Below are 26127 nucleotides of genomic sequence, written 5' to 3'. Positions count from 1 at the left end.
GACCTAGAATTATTATTCTCCAGCATGGGGTCTGGCATGGATTCACATGCTCATGAATATTCCCCGTCATCAGGCTGGGAATCCTCGGTAAAGAAAAGAATCAGTTTCAGTTTTGTTTCTGAACTGTCTTTCTCCTAATAATCAATCACTCGTCTCTGGGTCATAGTGCCCCCAGCCAATGACTGCCCTCTACCTAAGCCCCTCCTCTAGCAGCCATCCTCAGATTTTTACCACACGTTCAAGTGTTGGGAGTCCTCGTGCTATAGCTCTCGAGCTTTTACTGCGGTTTGCGATTTTTCAGAGTTTAATCTAATTTTTTTCGGTCAATCGAGCCTCAAGCTACACAGTTTCTACTTCGGAATCAATGGGGACCCGTTTCGGAATTTTCTACGCCCCTCAAGGGCGAAGTTTTCATCGAGTTACGCTTCTTGGAGGATTCCAGAGGATTCTGAGGCCTAGCCTGTGGAAATGGCCCAGGAAAAAGGAAACTCGATGCCTGGATCCAAGCTGTTCAGGAACTGCCCTGGATGCAGATTGCAGAATGTCTTCAAGGAGGACGAGCATTCTAGATGCCTCTACTGCCTTCACGAAGACAAAACGCACGTGGAGAAGGACTGTGCGTTTTGCAAGAACATGTCAGAGCGCACCATGAGGGATTGGTAGTATTCGCCTCACCAACTGGCTGGAAAGGATGAGCGCAGCGGTAGGAGAGAAGAAGAGGTCCGAGCGGTCTTCTGAGTCCTTTGAGGGCGCTCCGGCGACGGGGGCCCAACAAAAGGCAAAGCACCACGAATCCGTGGGCACCGGGAGCGCCGAACGGTGGGGCTCCTCGGCTGCCTGGCAGGGCGCACTTTCACCGACGTGAGCCAACGCTCTGGCTCGGGGAAGAGGAAATCGGAGAACCCGGGTAAGCTTCTGGGGAGGTCCCGTTCGATCCCGGTGGAGACAGCTGAGGGGCAGCGAGGCGGTGACCCCCCCCTCCAAGGTGAAGGCCTCAAGCGCGCCTAAAGTTGTTAAGGCCTCTATCAAGAGAGTCGTGGTGGCCCTGGCGAAGCCTGTGGAGGCTACCCCAGTGGAGGTGACCTCGGGGCCCAGAGTTTCCCTGCCACCGCAGAGGGAATCCTCTTTTCAGCCCATCAATAAGACCCCCGTGAGAACCCCGGTGGAAAAAGAAGTGGGGGTGGGGTGGCCATCACGGACACGAATACAGCCTCTGAAGAGGAGCTGGCTGGAGTTGTGAAGATCCTGAAAAAGAAGTTCGAGATGGTCCGGTCCCACTGGAGGGATCCCGACGAGGCGGACGAAGAGAGTGACGGTGGTGCCGACGAGGTTCCCGTGGAGGTGGAGGATTCCACTCCCCAACTGTCACGCCCATCGTAGCCGGTACCCGAGTCACAGGACAACTCGGGAGCCATCTTGATGGCGATCCAGGCCTTATGTACGAAGATAAGGACGAGGTTGCCCTTACCCCCAACGGACGATCCAGCAGAGCCTGGCCCGTCAGGAAGCCCTCCAAGCAAGCGGAGTAGAGTTCACCCTCCCCCCCCCTGCGCTTCCAGCCTTCACGGCCCTCACAACCTTCATCGGAGAGTTCATCCCCCCGCCCTTCCAGCCTTCGCGGCCCTCACAGCCTTCATCTCCTTCCCCTGATCCTAGGGATGACACGGGAACAGAGACGGCCACGACGGGGGACGGATGACGGTGGTGACGACGGGGTGGGCTTTCCATCACCACCTCGTCGGGCCTCCCGGCCCGACAAAATTGGCTCCTTCCACGCCATGATCACCAGGGCATCAGAGCTCTTCGAGCTCTGCCCCGTAGAACAGAGAAGGAAGTCTTCCTCTATCAACGGTGTGAGGCTAAAAGGAAGACTGTCCTCTCCGTCCCGTTACTTGCCGACATCTGGGATGAGGGGCTGTCGCTCCTGAAGAATCCGTCCACGACTCCTGCCAAGAGAGACCAGTACGAGAAGAAGTACCGGGTCCCGGATTCCGCCCCTTTGTGCCTTAGGGCGCAGCTGACCCCGGATTCGGTCGTCTCCGCGGCGGCCAAGAAGGCGGCAGCGGGGGCTAGGGCTTCAACTTCAACCTCCCCATCGGACGGAGAGGGGAAGAAACTGGATGCCATGGGACGACGGGTCATCTCGTCGGCGACAACGATTAAAGTGGCCAACGCCCTAGCGATTGTGGCCCGCTACGACAGGGAGCTTTGGTTTAAGATCGCTCCCCTGCTGGACTTCCTCCCGGACGACAAGACGACTGAGGCCCTGGAGATCCTGCAGGAAGGCTAGGTGGCGTCGGACCACGCCATAACGGTGGCCACGGACATTGCTGACACCGGTTTCCGCCAGTTGGGCAACAGTGTTTGTCCTCGACAGCGTGGTTGGCTCAAGGCGACCGATTTCCCCCAGGACGTGCAAACCAGAGTTTTGGACATGCCCTTCGACGGGAACAACCTGTTTGGCAAGACAGTGGACGAGTCACTGCAGGCCATCAAGGCCGACACGGAGATGGCTAAGCCTTCAGAGTTTTCCAGCAACGATGGCCGCCCTTTCGGAAATCTGGAGGCAAGCAAGGTGCCTCCAAAGGATCTGGCAGCGGTTCCTCGACGTACCGCCAGGCGGCCCCTCAACGTAGCACCAGGCGGCCCGCTCCTCGTTGCAGGAGGCCTACAGAGGACGCGGCAAGTCAGGAGGATCTCGTCGTCGCCAAGGTGGACAAGGCCGCTGCCAAGCAGGACTGAACCGGCCATAGCGTCGGGCCCCCACCTGAGCAACCCGGTGGGAGGCCAGCTGACGAAGTTCATCAGCGTGTGGGAGTCCATCTCCACTGACCGATGGGTGCTGGATGCCCTACTCTGCGGGCACGCTCTCGAGTTCCTAAAAAAGTGCCCCCGCATTCCACCCGTGGCCAGGAAGGAAAACCACGTCCCTCAACTGCTGCTTCAAGTCAGGACGATGCTGAAGAAAGGAGCCATCGAGCTCGTCCCAAAGAGGCTCTGGAGTTCTGCAGTTTACTCACGATACTTCCTCGTAAGAAAGAAGACTGGCGGTTAACGACCCGTCCTGGACCTGTGTCGTTTAAACAAGTACATCAAGGCCCAGAAGTTCCCTCCAGCACGTGCTGGGGCAGCTGGAGGAAGGCAACTTCCTATCGTCGCTGGACTTGGAGGATGCCTACTTTCATATCCCCATTCTAAAAGCACTTCGAAAGTTTCTCAGATTCGTAGTCCAAGGGCAGCACAGTTCAAGGCCCTTCCCTCTGGATTGAAGTCTGCGCCCAGGGTATTCACCAAGTGCCTAGCACCAGTGGTGGCGCGGCTGCGCCTGCAGGGGATCCACATCTACCCCTACCTGGACGATTGGCTCATCCGAGCAAAGACAAGAGAACTCGCTGTCTGGCACACAGCGAAGATCGTCCAACTACTCATGGATCTGGGATTCTCCAACTTCTCGTAATCCCACCTGGTTCCATCGCATGTCGCACTGTTTCTGGGAGCCAAGCTCGACACAGTAGCGCGATTGGTATCTCTGTCAGAGGAAAGGACGAAGGCCATCCTGGGCAAGGTGCTGCGGCTGTTGGCCATGGGCGTGGCCAGGGCGAGGTCCATCAAGTCCCTGCTCGGCATGATGTCCTCATGCATCTACCCAGTGCGCCTGTGCAGACTGCGGATGCGTCCACTGCAAGTGTTCCTCGACGCCCGGTGGATGCAAGCGGTGGGCAGCTTCGAAGACAGGATCTCGCTCAACGAGACCTTCCGCCAAGCGATCCGGTGGTGGGGCACCCACGCGCATCTGGCGGTGGTTACGGACTTCCAGACCCCGGCACATCAGGAGGCTGTGACGACAGATGCCTCCCTGGAGGGATGGGGAGCGCACACCGGAGATTTCCACGCAAGAGGCCTTTGGCTCCCGGAGGAGAGGTCACTACACATCAACGTCCTGGAGCTCCGAGCCGTGTTCTGGGACCTCAGGTCATCCCTTCCGTCCCTCAAGGGCAAGGTGGTAAGGACACCGACAACACCACCACGATGTTCTACATCCGGAAGCAGGGAGGTACCACCAGATCCCCAGCCCTATCCAAGGAGGCCTAGGATCTGTGGCACTGGGCCATCGCCCAGGGGGTGTTTCTGGTACCCTTTCACCTGGCAGGAATAAAGAACACCATCGCCGACTCACTCAGCAGGGAACTGCGCTCGTGCCACGAGTGGGAACTGCGGCAGGATGAAGTGGATCGGCTATTCAAACGATGGGGCAATCCCCAGATCGACCTATTCGCGACGGCGACAAATACCAAGTGCCAGAGGTTCGCCAGCAGGTTTCCCCAGCCGGGGAGCATGGGCTATGCCTTCTCATTCCCCTGGCTCAGCCTGTTCCTGTATGCGTTCCCGCCGTTGCCTTTGCTGCTGCGACTCATCAACCAACTCAAGCGTAGGAGGATGATCCTCGTTGCACCGGCGTGGCCGAGATGGATCTGCTTCCCGGACCTTCTGGACTTGTCAGCGTCCCCCCCCCTCGAGTCAAACTGCCGAGGGACGCGGATCTCCTCGCCACGAAGGAGGCGCCATCCTCCATCACGACCCAGGGTCGCTGAACTTGCAGGCCTGGCTCCTGCAGCACTAGAGTTTGGAGGGTACGATATCCCGGCGGACTGCAAGGAAGTGCTTGCAAAGGCCAGGGCGTCCTCAACTCTCAAGTGCTATGGACACAAATGGAAGGTTTTCTGTCTGGTGCCGGGCACAGAAGATGAACCCTCTGCTGATTACGGCCCCTCAAGGGCTGCCGTACTAATTGTCGCTGGCCAAGGCGGGGCTGGCCCATGCCTCCATCTGACGGCTATCTCCCGCTATACTAGATCTCCCGGGCGCTCATCCCTGTGGTCCCATTGCCTGGTGAAGGAGTTCCGAAGGGACTGTTCCGATCGTTGCCGCCGGTGAAGGCTCCGGCCCTGCGTGGGAGCTGAACCTGGTGCTGACCAGGCTCATGGGGCCGCCATTCGAGCCTCTGCATTCTGCGCGCGTGAAGTTCCTGTCGTAGAAAACAGCGTTTCTTGTGGCCATCACCTCTGCACGACGAGTGAGAGAGATCCAGGCCTTCTCCTGCAAGCCTCCATACCTGACTTTCCACGAGACGAGGGTGGTGCTGAGGACGCACCCCTCCTTCATGCCCAAGGTGCCGTCGGACTTCATCTCAACGAGCCCTTGGTGTTACCTGTGTTCTTCCCATCGCCATTGTCGCCGGCCGGGAGGACTTTGCACTCGCTGGATGTAGCTAGAGCGCTGAAGTTCTGCGTGGATCGCACAAAGAGTTTTTCGGAGGACATCACAGCTGTTTGAACTTTGGACCTGTGAACCAAAGGAAGGCCCTCTCGAAGGCTTCCATTTCCAGATGGCTCTGCATTGTCACCGGTTGGCAAACCGACCATTGCCCGGCTGTCCGAGAGCCCATTTAACCAGAGCGATCGCTGCTACCACGGCGTTCTTATGCGGTGTGCCCCTGCTGGACATCTGCAGGGCTGGTACGTGGAGGTCGACACACACCTTAACGAGATTCTACTGCATCGACTGGGATTCCAGGGAGGAGTCCAGAGTCGGCCAGGCAGTGCTGCGCAACCTGTTCGCCTGAAGGTGGGCCTGGTGAGGAGGTAAGAGATGCTTAATGTTGAGTTGATGAAATGCTTAATGTTGAGCCTTGCCACCTCCTGTGCTTGTGCATGTGTGTACTGCTATGTATTCTTGTATTCATGAGCATGTGAATCCATGCCAGACCCCATGCTGGATAAGGAACACGTTACTTACCAATAACTGTTGTTCTCCAGCATGGGTCTGGCATGGATTCACATGCGAACCCTCCCTCCTACCCCTCTGTAGCTCTTCACTTGGTCCTACTGCCACTTTACGTGCTACCAAATCTGAGGATGGCTGCCAGAGGAGGGGCTTAGGTAGAGGACGGTCATTGGCTGGGGGCAGTGTCACCCAGAAACCAGTGATTGGTTATTAGGAGAAAGACAGCTCAGAAATGAAACTGAGACTGATTTTTTTTTTCTTTACCGAGGATTCCCAGCCTGACGACAGGGAATATTCATGAGCATGTGAATCCATGCCAGACCCATGCTGGAGAACAACAGTTACAGGTAAGTAGCTTGTTCCTTCCACTGTTTTAAAAAAAGAAGTTATTTTCCCTCTGCTCCATAGCATGCAAGCATGTTTCTGAATATGGTGAACAAATGACTAGACTTGGCAGCATGGAACAATAACACATTTAATACATTTTTGTTATTTAGCAACTAAGAAGCATGAAGCAGCAAAGGAAGTATTTGGGAAAATTCCTCAGGATTCAATTGCGGAAATCTACAATCAGTGGGAGGAACAAGGGATGGACAGCGCTCTTCCTGCAGAAGACGACAATGCTATAAAAGAACACTTGTGCATCAGGGCATACTTGGTGAGAATGAAGATGCAGTAATTGGCATTTCTTAAATGTACCCTTCTGAGATTAACCAAGAACACTTATGAATCGTTAACGTGGGCACCACATGCCTTCAGCGTGCTGCTAACGTGGCTTGGAGTAGACTTCAGGAAGAGTTATGTCCATCACCTAATGTGCTAGTTTCACATGTTGCTATAGATTTTGCTTTTCATCAGCAGAAACGCCTTTGCTGCTCAACTTTGCTGGTTTTGATCTTTTCCTCTTGAAGTTTTCTTCATAAACTAGACCTATTGCAATGATGTATTCAGGTAGCCAATTTAACCGCATGCGTAGATTATCAAGAAGTATGTCATTCCTTGTCAATATAGTGAGTAAATAATACTCCCTTATCACATTCCATTTCCTCAAAACTTCTGGGATGTCGTTCCAGGTGAGGGGACAGAATCAGACGACGCAGAGCAGCTTTCTAGATTCAAAACATTGTGCCAGGTCCATGTGTGGCTAAGCTCAGCACAGTTCCTCCATCGTGCATGCTTCAGACCTAAACCACCAGTCCTTGCCTCATTGCAGATGGAATAGGAGCATAAGCGAGTGGTTGCGCACTGTCTGCCACAAAACATGGAGTTTAGAAACTGATGGTATGCAAAAAAGATGTACACAGGTTTGGGCTTGCATGCCTTACGTTTAAAATGTTTAGGGCTGCATCCCACTGAACATTACATGGCGCATACTCTCTCGGGGCTATTTGCTCACGCAGGTAGATTTTTCAACATCCACCACTGAGTCCTAAACATACATTGATTGATGGGGTACTTTTTTGTTGTTTCCTCTAGCACTCTGGCAAGGTGACTCATTTCTAACAATTGAGCACACTGGGATGGTTTCCCAGATCCGGCACTGTAACACAAGATGCAAGGAACTGGTGTAACATCCAAGGGTCCCATCCCACCTAATACCAAGAGTGATCTTAAGTTGCTGCTTCATCAGCTTTTTACCCGCCCTCGTGTTAGTGTCCAACAGCCCTAACCTGTTGCTAAAATAGCCCTTGGGCATTCCTGGAGAGGATCAGCCTGGGTGCTCCGACAGACCTTCAACTAAACCCGAAGTATGACAAAGGGGTGTTGAGCCGCTACCGTCCTGCATCACAACCACCTTGTGAAAAGGGTACCTGTAGGTAAAGCCAGGTCACAACTTCCCATTCCCCATTGAACTATATAAACAGGTCAACAAAGATGACCTGTTAAGTTAGTTCATGCACTTCACATTAGAAGCATGGGAAATTGTATTTCATAGCCCTGTGGAAAAATCCAATCCTAGCAGTACTACTGGTTACTAGTATGTGAACAGGCATTCAGACCCCTACTACGAAGCCTTCAGCTGTGACCAGATGGAACATCCAGGGTATATCTTTTATTATTATTATGCTTTTGTGAAGAAAAAGGTTTAACAATCATAAAAACAAACATCAAGAAATATAATGAAATTTCATCATAACAGATCTATAACAAGTAAACGATTAGAGCGGCATGTGGGTAAACCATGTATCAGCAGGACCAAATTCAATCAGACATGGGATAGTGCGAGTTCTGGGTGCAAACTGGTCAGTCACATTAATGAATCAGCAATATTGCAGATAATCAATTGCATGTCTATCTTAAGATAATGGAAGGGACTTCCACTGTTGCGGGATCATGGGGCAATAATCACCAGAGTTATGATGTTGTAAATGGGTCCAAACGCAGTCTGTATTTGATTAGTGTGTCAGAGCAGCACTCGTTTTCTCTGTGGCGCATACATACCAAGTTTTTGCCCACCACATGTGCCTTGGGGGGGGGGGCATCTGCTTTCTTCCAATTATGGGCAATGACAAGGATTGCAGCCCGTTAGCATGTGGTTGGCCAATTTAGAATGTGCTGCCCCTTGGACTCGTGGGACCAACTCAATGCCTTCTTGATGATCCGGCCCTTCAGAGCCTTCGGAAATGTCCTTGGACTGACCAGCTCTCTCGTGGGCTACCTCGCCAGAAAAGTTGCTGTTCCAAATTAAAGTCCAGAACTTTTGTTGTCGCCTGCTTGTTCTTCAAGTAGCCTTTTCCCCAAATTTCAGCTTTTCACCTTAAAACAAACCTGTCCTGGAACAGCTGCTATTTCAGCGACTGGAAGGACGCCTGTCATTGCCTGTGTGCAGAGACCATCACTGGAACTTGCCTTCCTCCAACCTGTGAAATATCCTGAAGGTTTCTGCATTCATGGATTCTGCCTTCCTTCCCCACAAATGGTTGCATCTTGCATTTCCATTCAACCAGAAGAACCCTCAAACCTGCACCTCCTGGGCACCTCTCACTGCAACACGCAGCAGAAGTTTGAGCCCCCAGCGAGCCTCAGACAGTCCACAAAATCGGAGTCTGACGGTATGTAAGCATCAGTGTGCCTGTCCCATGCCCAGGTCTTCCATAGGATAAAATTGGAAACCGGTCCCATTGTCTCCTAATTCCTTTCCACTCATCTTTGGTTGTCGAGCCTGGATCAGGTATCCTGCCACTGGTTTCGCCTTGAGTCTGGAAAAAAAGGAAAACTCTTATCTTGGGTAACATTGTTGCCTACCAACATAAGCCTATTGAATCCTTGCATGATAGGTTAAATGTATTCATCTGCTATGTTAAATGTATTCATACCCATCAGTGATCAAATGTAGTTGTATTAAGCTGTTTTTGCATTTGAGTGCTATACAGCAGGAGCAGATTTAATGAAATATGTATCTGTTTGTATATGTATCTTTGTTTAAATTTATATGGCGCGCAAACAGCCCTTGGGCATCGAGGCGCTGTTACATGTGATGGGCTTAGTTACATGAGACCCTTGAGCGGCCTGTGGATTCAATACAGATTGGATACATGCATTCATTATATTTTACAGGCAAATGGTGTTGAGAGCGTTGTATACATGTTTTGTCCAGACTGCCTTCTGAATAATGCACTATGGGGCGTGTAGCTAAATCATTGCTAATTCTGTTTACTATGCTAGGAACAGTTCTGTGTTAAACCCCCTATTGAATCCTTCCTACAGAGATTCTATTCTGGTGAGAAACATTGTGTGGCTCCTGTTACTTTTTGTGCACAAGGGCCCCCTTCAATTTAGGTTTGGACTTCTTAACTTAGGATATTGTCTTGTGGTCTGGTTCCCCTCAATTACTGCATCTCAAATACTTACCTGCTTTGCTGATTCAGTTATCTGAAGTATATTGGAACCTATGGTGACTGTATATATTTGTATCATAGTGTTGTGAGATACTACCTGTGGGGGGGGGGGGTTCTAGGTCTGGAAAAGATCTGGGTCTAGGCCAATGTCAGGACTGTTGGGACTCGGGGTAGCTAGCCTTTTGGTTGTAGCTCCTGCGCTTTTATCCAGGGCTACAACCAAAAGACCCGGGGCTATAGGCTTCAATCCATGTAATTTAAGGTGTCTTCCGAACCTATTTCTGACAATATTTTGTATATGTTGGAGATCTTGTTGGTTTCCGCCCTTTTTAATATCTGGTTGGGATATCCATTGTCTAAGTTTCGTATATTGGAATAGTTTCGATTCAGGGAGGGTAAATGCTATTTTGCATTGCTCGAATGTTAGAGGAGCGCTTTCTTTGTATAATTGACTAAGCTCAGGAAGACTAACATCTTTCCATTTTGTAATACTAGGAGTACCCAGTCCTGGTGTGAAATTCGGATTGAGGAAAGTTGGTGTCAGAGGAGAGGCTTTGGGTAGAGCGTTTGCATTCATGTACCACTGTGTCCCAATAAGATAAATCTATCGCGGTAGAGGGTCGCATGGTATGCCTCGGCGGTCAGCTATTGGGCAGTAGCCATGGGACAAAGGCCAAGGGAATACCATGGAGGGAGGAGGAAAGGCAGTGCCTTTTGAACAACTTGTTCTGATGCTGTGAGCTAAATTTAAATTAATCGGTTATGCTATCACTAACTTAGCCACCTCTGAAATCAACTGCTTAATTGTCAAAAAGCAATCACCACTCACAGGTTGTCAGCTTATTTTGTACACTACACTAGCCCTGATCGACAAACCAAGAAGAGCACCTTCGATGAAACTTTAAAACCTACCCCTACATTTCGACGGATAGAAGAGTAACGTCAAATTCATCTCTCCCCCTCCATTCCTAGGAACTAAGAAACATAACCAGCCAGCACCTTCCTCAATAAAACCTACAACCAGACTACCTTAAGTGCCCTATGTGCGACACAATGACAAATTAGATCTGTTTAGTAAGGACTGTAAAATACTGAAACAAAAACTTAGAAACCTGTCTGACCAAAATCTCGAGGGCCGAATGAGAACCCTATCCTTCACTCAAAATATATTTGCATACTCTGGGAATGCCAATTAAAAAAATAAGGAATTCAAAAATGGAATATGTTACCAGCAAACTGTCTCTGGTAGATTTTGCAATCAGCATAAACTCCTGGGAACTGTGGGGAAAGCTTAAAACCAATAAGAAACGTGGCATAACTATTAATAGTCAAATATGGACAGAGTACTTTAAAAACCTATACAATGACATCTGTACTGAAAACATTCTCCAGCGGATCTACTTTGTCTGGGATCTACTTTGTCTGGATTCTAACAGATTTTGGGATGGGTTCGGGCCCTTTTTCGTCCCTCACCCTCTTCTCTTATTTAGTTTATGGTGCACTGATCTGTCCCTATGGCTAGCAGTACAGGGAATACAGCATCCACTTTTGTTTTTCGCCTTCATTTTTTCAGTGTACCAAAAGGCACATTTTATTTTTCCATAACTAACCTTCCAGTTACTTTGTGATATGTATTTAACAGATGGTTGGAAGTGAGCTGCTTTCCATATTTTTACTTGGGCGCCTTTTTATTTATTTTTTCTTCCTGTGGTGCCTTTTTGAGTACTGTATACTCAAAATGGCTGTTGCTTGTGGTACAAGACTTGTCCATCTCCTGTGTTGGCCATCTTCCTTCTCAGTTCATAAATTGCCAAATAACATGTGTTTTCATGGAAATCCAGCTCTGAATGATACTTTGTGTATGAGAACTAGCTGAAACTGGGATTTGGGATTATCTAGTCCATCCCACACCTCAGCCAGGATATGTCCTGTTGCTTAGCGATTAGACAGCCTCCACCTCTTTGAATGTTACCATTCCCTTACATACTTGGGTTGAAACAACCCACAGCCAGACTTCTGTATGAAAAAAGACCTATACTCATAGAAGATTGGCAACTACAAGATCCAAACAATTGAAACCGAAGGACCTACAGCAACCCACAGGAGGACTACTGCTTCGACTAGCATTAGCTAAACCGTCAGCCACTGTGTTTCAGACCACTGCTTCAACTCGCCCGGGGGAACCTGACTGGCTGCCTTACTCCTTTGGACTGATGGAACCAACCAATCTGAGCCCTGTTCTGCATCCATCGTTGTTTCAAAGTCAGAGTCTGCATTTTGCCTGCACCGGACTAGAACTGGACTGCAGCTTTGCACTGGCCCCTTCCTGCTGATGGGATCTTTGCTTGCGTTCTGCGAGCTCTCTTTGCACCTCACCAATTTGCTACTGCTGTCTCACCACAAGGAAGGTCCTGATGTATGACCACGCTGCTCCCGGGTGTTAGGTAGATTTTTCATTTCTTTGCCAAATCCCCTTCACCTGGGAGACCCCCAGCACTTTTTACTGGACTCATGGATTTTTTGGTATTTTCTCCTGAGTGAGTGGCAACCTTTTTCCACCCTCTCATTCCTTTGCTCAGTTTATGGGAACCCTTGTTCATTACTTTTGTACCTTATTTTATGGAGGCATGTTTTCCTCCATATTTCCAAGGCACCTGTAGTTTACTTTTGTAACACAAAGCACCTTTTGTACAGTGCTACTGGAGCCTTTTGTGCTTCCCTTTGTATTTTCTTTAATTTCCTTGTGGGAACACATGTACCCAAGGGGGTTAGAGGGATATTTTGTATCCTTGCTACATGTTACATGTGAGATCAGCAAACCCCACTGCTCCTGTAAGATTTGTTAGTTACAAGCATACTTGAATGGTTGGTGGCAGTGTAGGTGTTATACCGACTTTTGTGCGGTTTTTACCCACAGACTGTCTTCACAGCCCCAGTAATGCACAGAAGGGTCACCATTGACCCAACATTGTGACTGTATTCCTTCTACTCCATATCTTGTGCCTTTGTCCTTTCTTGGTCCTTTATCTGCAGGCCTGGGTGGGGGAGGTCCTTGTTTGACTGTTTTCTTCAGCAGGAATCCTTTGGGAAGCCCGCCAAGGCTTCATAGTGTCTGTGAAGACAGGATAAGAGGGAGAAGTCTGAAACTCTGCAGTCCTTTCTTATGGCCTGCCTTACTGGAACCAGTTCCAACTGGGAGGCTGGCTGTCCTGAAAGGAAAGCCATCCCCCAAAATTTGAATGTAGCATGAGTGCTGATTGGCTGGGTTCCTGGATAAATGGCTTGGATCCTGAGGCTGAAGACAAGTAGACCACTGGAACAGAAGAACCGAAGTAGACGACAGCCAGAGACTCCTGCAGCACCTTCCAGTAACCAGTGAAGCCGGCTGAAGTGACCGCTGCTGTCCTGAACCAGTTTTCGATCGACAGGGAAGCTCCGAAGAGGACAACCTTCTCCCATGGACTGGTGGGAATAATCAGTCCTAAGCCAGCCTGCAATTTGAGCCACCCCGCGACCTTCCCGGACTGCAAACTGCCAATACCCTGGGACCTGCGACCATCCTGTAGTGCATAGACTTCTGAAGAAGGAACCCTCCTTAAACTTTGGTGTATTCCTGCTGGACCTGCAGAAGCAAGAGTCCACTCCTCCAAGTCTCCTCGCCTGAGTGCAGGACCGAGCAAACAATGTGATTAGATCGAATGAGAACCGTTCTTCACTGGTGTCTGTAAAATGACAGGCAATTCCACAGATCCATGTTGGAGCACAAAGAATCCTTTGCTGGGAGTCCTCTTTCAACTGCTGCTGTGAAATCTCATCCAGCGACCGGGTCTACAGCTGCTACAGCATGAAGGCATACAGCTTAATCTTAATCACCCCTAAGGTACTGTGGGACTCAAGGAAATACTTACCTAATCATTCTGCCGCTACTGTGTGGCTAGGACGGTAATCTGTGTGGTTGGGAGTTTGTCCATCCACGTATGCCAAAGTCTAATGCTGTAACGCATTCAGGGAGCCTTCTACGAGGTCACTGAATCCTTTTCCCCACAAACTGTTACTTACCTGCTGTAGTAGAATTCTGCATAAACTCTTGACTTTTCTGTAGCTTGTGCCTACCATCTTGACCTCCAATCTCACCCTGAAAGAGACTCAGAACTATATAGGGAAAGACTCCTAAAGCCTAGCTCTTTGAAAAGATTGCTCAGTAACTTACCTTGTGTTGGTGTGGTTTCTGTCTTAAGGATCTGAAATCAAGTTCTTACCTACCTTTGAATTGTGTGTACTATTTTAAAAAGTATTATAAAGTAATTACTCACCTTTTGACTTGTTTCTACTTTTCTAGAAAGTAATTACAAGCTCTGCGAAGTGTTTAGCTGCTTTTGTTGGTCTTGCACCTTCATATTATTCCTAAAACAGAATAATACAAATATTACTAAGTTATTACTCGCCTTTGAATTGCGAAGGCCATTCTGAAAAGTAATTGCTAGTCTCCTTCTTACCTTTGAACTGTGTATACTGTTTTAGAATGTAACTACACAATGTACTACAAAGTGGTTTTTATTTCCCTTGAATTGCATATGTTTATACTGTGGTTCTGTTATCAGAAGTATTGTGTTGGTTATATGTTTGCTATTTGTGATAGTACTTGCCTTTCTGCAGATTTAGTGTGTGTGTGTGTGTGTGTGTGTGTGTGTGTGTGTATATATATATATATATATATATATATATAAATATTACATGGACGGGGTAGCGTCCATGTAGTTATGGTTAAGTTGGTGTTTCCATAGGAAGAGCATTTTTTGGGCGGCTTATAACTTCGCTCCCTCTGGACGTATCCTCACCAATAAAAGTATATGGCCCACTCTGAATTTTTTTGCAAAGTTTGGAGAGGTTTGGTCCGGGGTGGCAAAGTTATAGTGGGGGTCCCAAAACTTTTTTTTCCCATAGATATACAGCCCAAACCGCTGGACGGATTTACACCAAATTTGCGGCGGGGGCTGGGTCCCGAATGCGTGCTTTTGCAAATTTGGTGTAAATCCGTCCAGTAGTTTTTTTTAAAATTACCAAAATGTAAGGGAAACAAATTAGTGATATCTCCGTTCGCTCCGCGGACGGACTTCCCGGTTCGCTCCGCGGACAGTGCCCTGATTGGCCGAGTGGCTTGCGCGATGTCCGCGGACATGCGACGTGTTCGCTGATTGGACGGCATGGTGCGTGAAGCGCATCAGATTTTCTGTGGCGCCCGCCATCTTGCATTCGCCGACGACCGCGGACAGCGCGGTGAAACTTGGATTAAAAATTGTATTTGGTGGAGTGTGTTGGTGTGTAAGAGTGTTTGGGAGGGTGGGGGAGTATGAGATGGGTTCAATGTTCTGTTTTTTTTATGTGCTAGACACTTTTGTTCTGTTCGATTTGTCTTCGGACAACACGGCTGTTCTGAAATTTTCTATATAAACTAAATGGTGGGGTGTTCTGAGGACAGAGTATGTGTCCGTTTTGTTCGCAAGCAAGCTAAAATTGAGCTAAGAACACTCGCAGTGTCCTTAAATTTCCGTACATAAAGAAAATGGGGGTGTCCTGAGGACGCTGTCCGTATTGTACTCTGGCAAGTTGAATGTGTTCTAAGAACACTCGCGGTGTCCTGAATTGCTCTGATTACTTACCTGTAATCTTCATTACTCCTAGTCCTATCCTTCCTCGTCACAGTACTGACGACCCTCCTCACCATCCCTGCGGGGAAGGTCCCATGCTCCGGCTTGGTAATATGAAACTGAGTGATGTGGATGTGGGCTAGGAGTTATAGGAATTTAAAGAAATAGAAGAAGGTCCTGTGTCGGAGGCAGGGGCCTCATGAAGTAAATACTGGGACGAGGAAGAGTGGACGTGGAGGTAATGTTTGCAATTAAAAAAATGGGGGTGTTCTGAGAACGCTGTTCGTATTGTTCGTTGTCAGGTTGAAAGTGTTCTAAGAACCCTCCTTATGTCCGTTGACATTACAATTTCCTATGGGCCTTACCCGACTTTTTGTCCACTAAACAAACGATAAATCAGGCTGCTGTGCGCCAACATTATGTGATAATCCTATCACTTGCCCCATCGACCTGGCTGACCTGCTTTTGCGACACTAAATCATATCTCCCGCCCCTAAGCCTGACATTATCAAAGCATTCATATTCCCGGTCTCTCTCCGTGACGTTACAGGATGCGTAGCCAAACGCGCCCAGTCATCTCCAGTCCTACGCGACTTTACACAGAACCCGGAAAACAACACAGATCCATCTCACAACACAGCGTGCCACAGTTCGGAATGTGAAACTGTGATTTAAAAGTAAACAGCAAGATTGTACATTTCGTAAAGTACTTTTATTTGACATCAAATGTTTAGAGAATATTCAGCGATTTGCATTTGTCTTTGCTGTCGATCCGCAAAAGTTCATCTTGAGTCACGCGCTGTTCCTTTGCGGTACACAGGGTGTTGGTTTATGATAAAAGAAGCACTATGGTCGCACTGATAATCGGAAGGCTGTTCCAACAACGAGGCATTAGACCACCATAATGGTTGGTATGTTGCTTCTAGCCGCTAGTACCGCGTAAGGGCATATTGGTCCTTGGCGATTGTCCCATAAAATGGTGAGGGTCATTAAGTTGTTTAGAAGTAGCTGCACCTGGCAGTTAAAAAATCCGTCGGCCGGGGTCTGAAAATTGTGGCATTGACAGTAGGGAAGGATGTACCTGTTTTAAAAACATAAATTAGTCTCACGAGCCGATCTTCATTAAAAATATTCATTTTATTTATTAGGGCGTGAAACTATTTGCTAGCGAGGATAGTGCAACGGAGTATGTTAACTATTCCCACTAACCCACCCTCTCTCTGCCTTTTTCAGAGCCGTCTGAGCGCCAGCGGACCACGTCGGCGGTGATAGTGCGCGGTACAAAACAATATGCCACATTGAACTAACAAGTACAACTTAACCGGGCTTTAACGCCACGCTATTGTTATTATATTCCGGTATGAAATAATCTAAAGGGTTACTTACATTATATTGGCATTTTCCATTGTCTACGCGTAATGCAGTCCCTAAATACGACTCTGTCTGTGCCAACGATCTTTCTCATAGTGATATAATATATAAAAACGGTTTAGTTTCAGAAATTTCATCCTTATCGTCTTACGTTTTTGCACCCCTCCTTCAAAAGAAGTCTTTTGGCACGATCCCTGTCTGTCAAGGTCAAAAAACAATAGAACCTTATAGTGCGAGTCGTGGGCCACTCCGGCCCGCGAGCAAAAAAAATGGAAGCAGCTGACCTTCACTGTGAACGAGCATAAATTCTTACTTTGCAACATTCTGTGTAAAGCCATCCCTGAGAAATTGCTTTTTACACTCCATCTTTGTATATTGTCTGCGTGCTAATGAAAAAAGTTTGTTAAAGGGAGTTTATGGTTAACTTACGCTACTAAAAACCTATGAAATTCAGTGAAAAAACTTTGTTAAAGGGACGTTATGGTTCCAAGTAAAACCAAAAAAACCCTGAAATTCGCCAGTTATGGTAAGCTAAGCAACCATAACTCGCGCCACCACCGTGCACTGCCAAGCCTAACACCCAGGACATCAAAGATGACATCACAAATGTCATTGATGACATCACTGATGCCATCACATGTGCATTTACCTTTCATGAAAAGTCTGTACAAGGGATTCTTAGTGTAATGTTAATAAAAAAAGTGTCAAAGATTATTGGAATAAGTATTAAGTGCTAATCAGTGCATTAAGCTATGCATTGATATAAATAGCATTCTATTATTAACTTCAATCCAGTATACTAAGGTACTCATGTAGAAACATAGGCATTGTGTGCAGCATACATGATGGAGGTGCAATATTCATAAGCTTGCCATGTTGAATAGTGAAATAAGTGTTTTCATATTAGAGTTTTGCGTACAGTGAAACTTGTGATAAGTAGGTAATAAACATAATTGCATTATTATAGACAAATCACAAAGAGACAACACCAGATACAAAAATGAATATATACAAGGGAATTGAAGTAAGAAAAAGAAACAGCAATAGTAGCAGAAAGTGTTCATAACCTAACTGATTACCTTTATGCAGAGAAATGATTGCTCTGTTTCAAAGCTGTTTCTTACCCTATCTATATATATCACATGATGTGTCTGGACCCTAAGGAAAATAGTGTGAGTACAACATATAAAAATATGAGCATATACAGGGAAAGTACAGTAATAAAAAAAACATCAAAAGTATCAGAAGGTGCTGATAAATCTACTCATAATTTTAATGCACAAAAAGGATTGCTGTCTTTCAAGGTTGCGTCTTCCCCTATGTATGTTTCATATGATATGACTGGACCCTAAGGGAAGTATTGTAAGAACATACTTGAAGGATAATGTAGTGTCTCTCATACTGATGGAGGCTGCCTGATCTCTATGGGACATGCCTGATTACCTCATGGCACGGAGAGTAAGGATACTAAGAACTCAGGTCTCACCGGAGTTCTAGAACGGAGGACGGGATTGAATTACAACCGTCCAGCTCTCGGTGCTACAAGCTGTCTCCCTCCTTTATCTTTACATACAACTTAATTGTATGAATAAATATATATACTTATAATTGTACTGTTGTTCCCGACTCACTCATTACCTTTGTTGCGGCCCACTTCATTTGGCGACGAGGATGGGATTGATGAGTACGCAGCTGCTCCGCTCATGCCCGAGCGTAGTAGCGGCCCCGTCTTCGTGTTCCTGAAGGTGACGCTGACTTTCTTATTATCTATTGAACGCTTCGTGTTAGTGCTGCATTTCACTCGTTCCTTGGCAAATGCGACCTATGACAGTCGTTTGATGTGGCTGGGCTGTGCTACACATCGCTGAATCGTCTCAGCCTTTCCCGTCGGCTTCTGTTGTTTACATTTCTCAGCGGATGGAGCGCATGCGTGAATGCACTGAAGGGAGAAGGCATCTTTAAAGGAACAGTACGTCGTTTTCCCTAATGCAAGTCTCCGTTTCTTTTACACATTGAAAGTGCTGAAACTGTGTTGTATCAAGAGAAGGAATATCACAAGTTGAATACTTACCTTCTGGAATATGTTAAGGATCCATTTCCCTATTGAGATGAAAATGAAATAAGGGGTATTTAGCTAATTTTACTCTATTAAAAGTAAATTCATACAAACTTAAAAGGACCCTGCAGGAAATTTCTTTGCATTGCACACTGCCTGGACATTACTGTGCCCTACGCACAGTACTCAAGCTGAATTTGAACTTGCACAGTTCTGCATCTTACGGAGTCTTAATTGAATCATACATACACTATTATATAAACATAACGTATCATGGCATTTAGCAGTGTGCCTCCACCTGCTTTCTTTATGCCTAGCACTGATGAACCTGCTTTGCCTTGGAAGAGGTGGATAAAGTCCTTTGAACATTATGCAGGAGTGATTTGTGGTCCCAATTGTAGTGCAGAGAAGAGGAAGTCATTACTCTTGCACTGTTTAGGTCCTGTTGGACAAGAAAAATATGAAACACTTCCAGAATTACCAGATGAGGAGAGTGTGGACCTAAATGAATATCAACGAGCTGTAAAAAAAATTGACAAACACTTTGAAAAGAAAGTGAGCATAATTTTGGAACGTTACAAGTTTGGCAAACGCACACAGGAGGAGGGAGAAAGTGTGGAAAAGTTTGTCACTGCATTAAGGAAATTGTCAAAGTCATGCAATTTCAATGAGCAACTGGACGAGAGACTCAGAGACCAATTTATGTTAGTGTCGCAGTAGCAAAGTGAGGGAAAGATTGTGGTCGGAAAGTGATCCTTCCCTTGACACTGTTCTCCGAGTGGCAAAAGAAGTATAACACACGGAAGCGTGTGTCAAAGAATTGGAGAACAAGATGAAACAAGTAAAAATAGGAAGCAGCAATAGTAAAATGCATGATGCACCTGATGAGGAGTCAATTTCCATGATCAAGGGATAATACCTTTAAGAGGAGATCTGTCACCAAACAGTGCAATTTGTTGAGAACGGATAAAAGATTAAGCAAATTTGGTCAAAAGAGTTTATCATATGAAGCCTCTAAGAAAAACAGTCCAGAGAATCGATTAAGGAAATTGGAAAAAAAACACCAGGGAAGGTGTTACAGATGCGGCAACTTGAATCATTGGGCTGATGATCCAGATTGTCCAGCATTGAAAATCATTTGCAAAGGGAAGGGTCACTTCTCTAAATGTTGCAGGTCACGTGACAATGCCATGAACTGGATAGGAAACAATTCTGATAGTGATTGCAGTGAGAAGGAAATTCAAGAGGATTGCGTGTGTACCATTACTGATGATGATGATGATGATGATGAGGTGTTGGAAAGTCCCAGGGCTATGGTGTCCATTGATGGCAATGAAGTATGTATGATGATTGATACTGGTGCAAAATATACACTCCTACCAAGTCAATTGTGGAACAAGAATAAACATGAGTATTTACATGAAACGGATATCAATCCAAGAGCTTATGGAGGTGTGAAGATTAATGTCATCGGTTGGCATTGGGGAAAATTGAAATTTAAGAACAGAACTGCCAAGGGCAAGATATATATCACTGGTGAAGGGAAAACTGCCCTACTCAGTTGGACCCACCAGAGCAAATTACGAGTGAAAGTGGATTCCACCAGTGATGAATCAGTTTTGTCTATAAGTAGTGGCAATTCTGAATCGACTAATGGCAGTGATGTTATACGTAAGGCTGGTTTCCTACAAGTTTTCCGAGATAAGATAGGATGTCTCCAAGGATATACCCATCAGATATTACTCAAACCAGACCAAAAACCTGTAGCCCAAAGATTAAGAAGCATTCCTTTAGCTGTAAGAGAAGAAGTGAGTAAGGAGATAAGGAAGATGGAAGAAGATGGAATTATAGAAAGTATTGATGCCAGTGAATGGGTTTCCCCACTTGTTGTTATTAAAAAGAAATCAGGAAAACTTAGAATTTGTGTTGACTTACGCGAGTTGAACAAATGTGTCATACCTGATCGCCATCCCTTACCAAATATACAGGAAATTGTTTCTACTATTGGACCCTCTAAAATATTTTCTACGTTAGATCTTTCTTCCGCTTACCATCAGATTAAACTACACAAAAGTTCAACGAAACTGACTGCTTTCATAACTCCAGATGGGTTGTATCAGTTTAAAAGAATGCCTTTTGGATTGGTGTCGGCAGCGTCAGTTTTCCAGAAGGTTATGTATAGCATGTTTAAGAATACTGAAGGAGTGATTTGTTTTCAAGACGATATATTGATTCATGCCGTCACTCAACAACTACATGACAAGAGGTTATTACATGTATGTCAAAAATTATGCGATGCAGGAATGACATTAAGCAAAGACAAATGTAAGATAAATTGCACAGAAATCAAATATTTGGGACATAAAATTACAGCAGAAGGGATTTTTCCAAAACCACAATTGGTCAATACCATTGTGGGGATGCCGAGGCCGAATAACAAAGATGAGATTCGTACATTCATTGGTATGGCTGAGTATTACTCAAAATTTGTCAAGGATTTTGCCATCCACACCGTCCCATTACGAGAAGCACTTAAGAGAAAATCATTTGAATGGAACGTGGAGTGTGAAAGTGAATTCAATTTTATAAAAAATGCGATAAATTCTGCTCCTGCATTGAAGAATTTTTGTACTAATGACAAGATTATCATCACTACAGATGCCAGTAACATAGGCTTGGGAGCTGTGTTGTCCCATAGAGATTGGAGGGATATAAGCATGGATATTTTAGGTCCCATATGTTGCAAGGGTGTACAAAAATATTGTCTGGTAGTCATAGATCTACTCACCAGGTGGGCAGAGATGTTGATTGCCTCTAGCATCACAGGTAAAACTGTAGTTGAATTTTTATCAAATGTATGTGAGAGGGAAGGATATCCGGGAAGTATTCTTTCCGATAATGGTACTCAATTCAAGTCTAAAGAAGTGGCAGAATTCTGTAAAAAAATTTGCCATTGAGCACAAGACTAGTTCTATTTACCATCCCCAAACTAATGGATTAGTAGAACGCTTTAATAAAATCTTGAAAGAAACCATCAGAATGGCTTGGGCCAATGGGATAGATTGGGAGGATGCTGTCAGGGAGAAAGTAATTGCCCATCGCATTACCCCACACACCAGTACAGGTTTTTCTCCCTTTGAGTATAGTAGGGGAAGAAAAGCAAACACCAAGTTAGCTCCCATTTGGCTCATAAAGGAGAATAAGGAAATAGAAAGGAATTTAGTCCATGCAAAAGACAAAATTAGGGAAACACAAAAGAGAAACAAGATAAACTGTGATAAGAAAGTACGTAGTAACAAGTATGATATGTCTACAGCTGTTGGTAAGTTGGTCAAGGTGTTACTTCCTCCTGCTCTAAGAAATGGACCATGCAAATGGTCCAATCCTATTAGAGTTATAGAGGCCTTTCGTCATGCTGTCAGGACAGAGGACAAAAGGATATGGAATGTAGAAAGAATTTGGATGTGTAAAAGTAATGATGTTAACAAGAAAGATAAGGAAAATGTAGGCCAGGATATAGTCAGAAATGGTAAAGTTTCTAGAAATTTAAGCAGTGGTGTGGAGAAATGTGGAAGTGCTGTTGAGAAGAAATGTGATAACGATTTTGAGCAACTTCGATTTTCCTTGCCAACCACCTCCAGACATGGTGGATGCATGTCCAGATCTGGCAGATCGTATCGTTTGCCGAAAAGGATGGAGGACTATGTGGAGTTTACATGAACCAGCTGAGAACTTTGTTCCATGAGTTTCTTGTATATAGTTTGTGAACAATATAAAGGAAAGGAGATGTGTAGTGTCTCTCATACTGATGGAGGCTGCCTGATCTCTATGGGACATGCCTGATTACCTCATGGCACGGAGAGTCAGGATACTAAGAACTCAGGTCTCACCTGAGTTCTAGAACGGAGGACGGGATTGAATTACAACTGTCCAGCTCTCGGTGCTACAAGCTGTCTCCCTCCTTTATCTTTACATACAACTTAATTGTATGAATAAATATATATACTTATAATTGTACTGTTGTTCCCGACTCCCTCATTACCTTTGTTGCGGCCCACTTCAGATAAGTCTATGAATATAGTAATTTACAATTTTTAGTTCCTGACTGTTACTGAAGAAAATCATGTGGCCTAGATATGTCAGGAAAAGGGGGAGTCAGACATGTGATGTCATCAGTGACATTTGTGATGTCATCTTTGATGTCCTGGATGTTAGGCTTAGCAGTGCACGGTGGTGGCGTGAGTTATGGTTGCTTAGCTTACCATAACTGGCGAATTTCAGGGTTTTTCGGTTTTACTTGGAACCATAACGTCCCTTTAACAAAGTTTTTTTCACTGATATATATACCAGTATTGTATGTATAACTTTAGAGTGTATAAGTGTTTCTTTGAACCAAATGTATGCTACAAGTTCTTTGGACCATCCTACAGCCTTCTCTCCCTCCTAAAATGAGCCTGGCTGCTCTGCCATTGCTACCTCTACCTTGAGTGGTACAGGCCTATACTAGAAGTTGAAGTTCTGTATTGCCAAGTAGAGCGTCTTAAAAAGTCATTTGGCTGGAGTTTAGAAAAAAACTCCCTACCACCTAAGGCCAGGCGACGCTGCTCTGGGTCACAGTCTGCTCCCATATGCTGGTCCCAAGGGGTCCTCCAATTCGTTTGGAGCAGTCTTCATCCTTGTCTCATGGTGTCTGCCTGAGCCTAACCTTACCATCGCTGGAAGTCCCTGCCTATTGGTCTCATACAGCAAAGCCTACATTGAGCATTGTTTCCCCAACAAGTACATGTACCGTGGTGCCTGTGGTATAGCGGGTCTTTAAACAACCCATCCCCACTAACTTGCCTTAATCGGAAAGTCTGTAAGTTAAATGTAGCTATCTTGCCAGGTCAAAGGTTGTGGAACCTGGGACTCTTAAGTCATCCAGAGCATGGGGACTGGTAGACTACTTGGTCCATAGCCACACAACCCTTTCAACATTTCTAGTGTGACTTTTTACCAAGAACTTGATTAGTAACATTACGTGCTGGTAATAGACAGAGCTATAACACCACTAGGGATGGACCGCAAGACTGTTGCTCTTGGCAATGAAGTATTTCCAGCCCCTCTGAAACTCTTTGCGCACCCCCTTTGAATCCATTTATAGTGTATATTGTGCTTACTTTACTGCTTAGCAACATTATCTTTGAGAGTTTGGCTAGAACTTGGGTCTGAAATAGATGCACATGTCATTGGCTTCTCAACCTTGTGCCAAAATAGGTTGTGAACCCTGCCACTCGAACAGTGAGTATCTTATTGCCTTAAACAGACTATATAGCTTGTGTTCCCTGCACCCTCACATACTCTATTAAGGTAACTGTAAACAAATTGCCAGTCCCGGCTACCAAAACAAAATAAATTGCAAGCACATTTTAGTTTTGCTAACTTGGATATATGCTTTACCTGCTACTATTTACTTTTCTGAGTCCTCTAAAAGACTTGTTAAAGAAGGATGCCACTCAAAAAGACTTTGAACATACAAACCCATTTTACAATGTCTTCAGTCCTTCCAAAGCCCGGTCCTGAAATATCATTAACCTGAAGGTAGGTGTCTCTATTATTATTGTTGTAGTACTACCACAGTCCCATGCATACACCAAGGTAATGAATCTTGCAGTGTTTCATTCTGGAAGGTGACACCATTGGATTGGAACTAAACTATTTTCGAAGCTTGTAGCCAGTAGAAATGGTGTGGTGGCACTTGATCAAATTATTTGGAGGGTGGGTCTGTTAGTGTTTTGCCAACCCACCAGAATTGGAGATACGTTGAAAGCATATAGTTTGAATCTATTTCTTTTAAAGTCCTAACTATAATTCATAAAAGTGACATTGCATAGGACTGCTGGTAAAACCCGGCCCCCACAGCATCGCTCTTCAGGCTTCTAGTACCTCCTGCTAATTATGGAGGGGATGGGGGTTTTCCCCCATCCTACAGCGCGGCCATGCAAACTCCCTTCTCTTGCCTGAAAAGCCCTGCTCCATTCGCATTTGCTGTCACAGGTCTGCTGGGCAGACGCACGGCATAGTATGTGTTGATTTACGCAAGATGGTTCTTTGTGCATCCCTCTTTTGCAAACAACCACATTCTTAATACAAGCTGATGTCACGGATGGCACTCTGTTAAGAGTGGCACAGGACACCCTGGAAGGGTTTGGGTGGTTGTGCCGAAGTAAGGTGGACAGATAAGTACACACACAGCTGAAAGTAAAGAGAATGAAGAGTAGGCAAGTGTAGCAAGGAAATAAGGTACAACAGAATGGATTCCCTCTTGGGGTGTATGCAGATATAGGAAAAGTGTATTCCACTGACCTTAGGAAAAACTCTAGCCTTCTGCACAGTTTGCTATAACAGAGGCCCACGCTGATTGCTCATGGCTTGGAACAACAGCTATGGGTGTCTGTAATGCAGAAACGAGACAAGGGAAGGGTCAGCGGTTGCCCTGCGGAAACCAACAGACAAGTTCTGCACAAGGGGTCTACAAACAGAACAAGAGAAGACACTAACGGACAAATCCAGGAAAAAGGAAGTCGATAGCAAACTAGCAGAAGGAAATGAAAGGAAAGCTGTATAACAGGATTGGATAGGGATAAAGAACGGAGGGTTGAAAACAAGGAAGAAAGCAAGGGAGCAGCAGTCAGGAAACAGGGGGACTGCAATAACAAAGTAAATAAAGTAGGTGAACTGTTGTGGATAGCAGAGGACGGTAGGGTACAAGGTTGAAAGCTCAGAGGAGCAGGAAAGCAATGAGCAAGCCCATTGGAGAACAGCTGTAAGGAAGGGAGCCCAGAGGGAAAAGGCTTAGGGCAGCGGAGTAAAGCAGACTGCACGGCAAGGAGCCCAGAAGGGCTGGGCAGCAAGGAGTGAGCCCAGGGTAGCAGGGCTGCTGACTGTAGAAGGCTGCTAGGCTGAGAACCCAGCGGACAAAGGCTGTAGGTAGCAAGCAGCGGAGCGTGAGCGGATGCAAGGTAGGAAGCCCCGAGGACAAGGGCTATTGGCAGCGGAGAGAAGCAGGCTGCGCGGCAAGGAGCCACAAGGACCGGGCAGCAAGGAGTAAGCCCAGAGGAGCAGGGCCGCTGACTGTAGAAGGCTGCAAAGGACTGTAGAGGGCTACTAGGCTGGAAGCCCAGCAGGCAAAGGCTGTAGATTGAAGGCAGCGGAGCGTGATCGGCTGCAAGGCAGGAGCCTGGAAGACCAGGGCGGAAGGTAGTAGCGGAGCGTGATCGGCTGCAAGGCAGGAGCCCGGAAGGGCAAAGGCGGAGGCTGGAAAGCAGCAGAGCGTGATCGGCTGCAAGGCAGGAGCCCAGAAGGGCAAAGGCAGAGGCTGGAAAGCAGCAGAGCGTGATCGGCTGCAATGCAGAGAGCCCGGTAGGGCACTGGATCCAAAGCAGGAGTA

The 26127-nt window shown here is 46.3% G+C and overlaps 1 protein-coding gene across 2 annotated transcripts in view; it reads left to right on the top strand.

The window, feature by feature from the left end:
* NUP107 (nucleoporin 107) overlaps positions 1-26127 on the top strand; it is a 790450-nt gene that overhangs the window by 620784 nt on the left and 143539 nt on the right. For both annotated transcript variants that reach the window (XM_069629720.1, XM_069629721.1), the window contains one exon: positions 6282-6442. In XM_069629720.1, the coding sequence (XP_069485821.1) occupies positions 6282-6442 (161 nt within the window). The remainder of the gene's footprint in view (positions 1-6281; positions 6443-26127) is intronic.

Source organism: Ambystoma mexicanum, chromosome 12, assembly GCF_040938575.1.
Source record: "Ambystoma mexicanum isolate Mex_15411 chromosome 12, UKY_AmexF1_1, whole genome shotgun sequence".
Classification (NCBI taxonomy): domain Eukaryota; kingdom Metazoa; phylum Chordata; class Amphibia; order Caudata; family Ambystomatidae; genus Ambystoma; species Ambystoma mexicanum.
The sequence above is the reverse complement of the archived record's forward strand: the minus strand, read 5'-3'. Positions and strand labels throughout refer to the sequence as shown.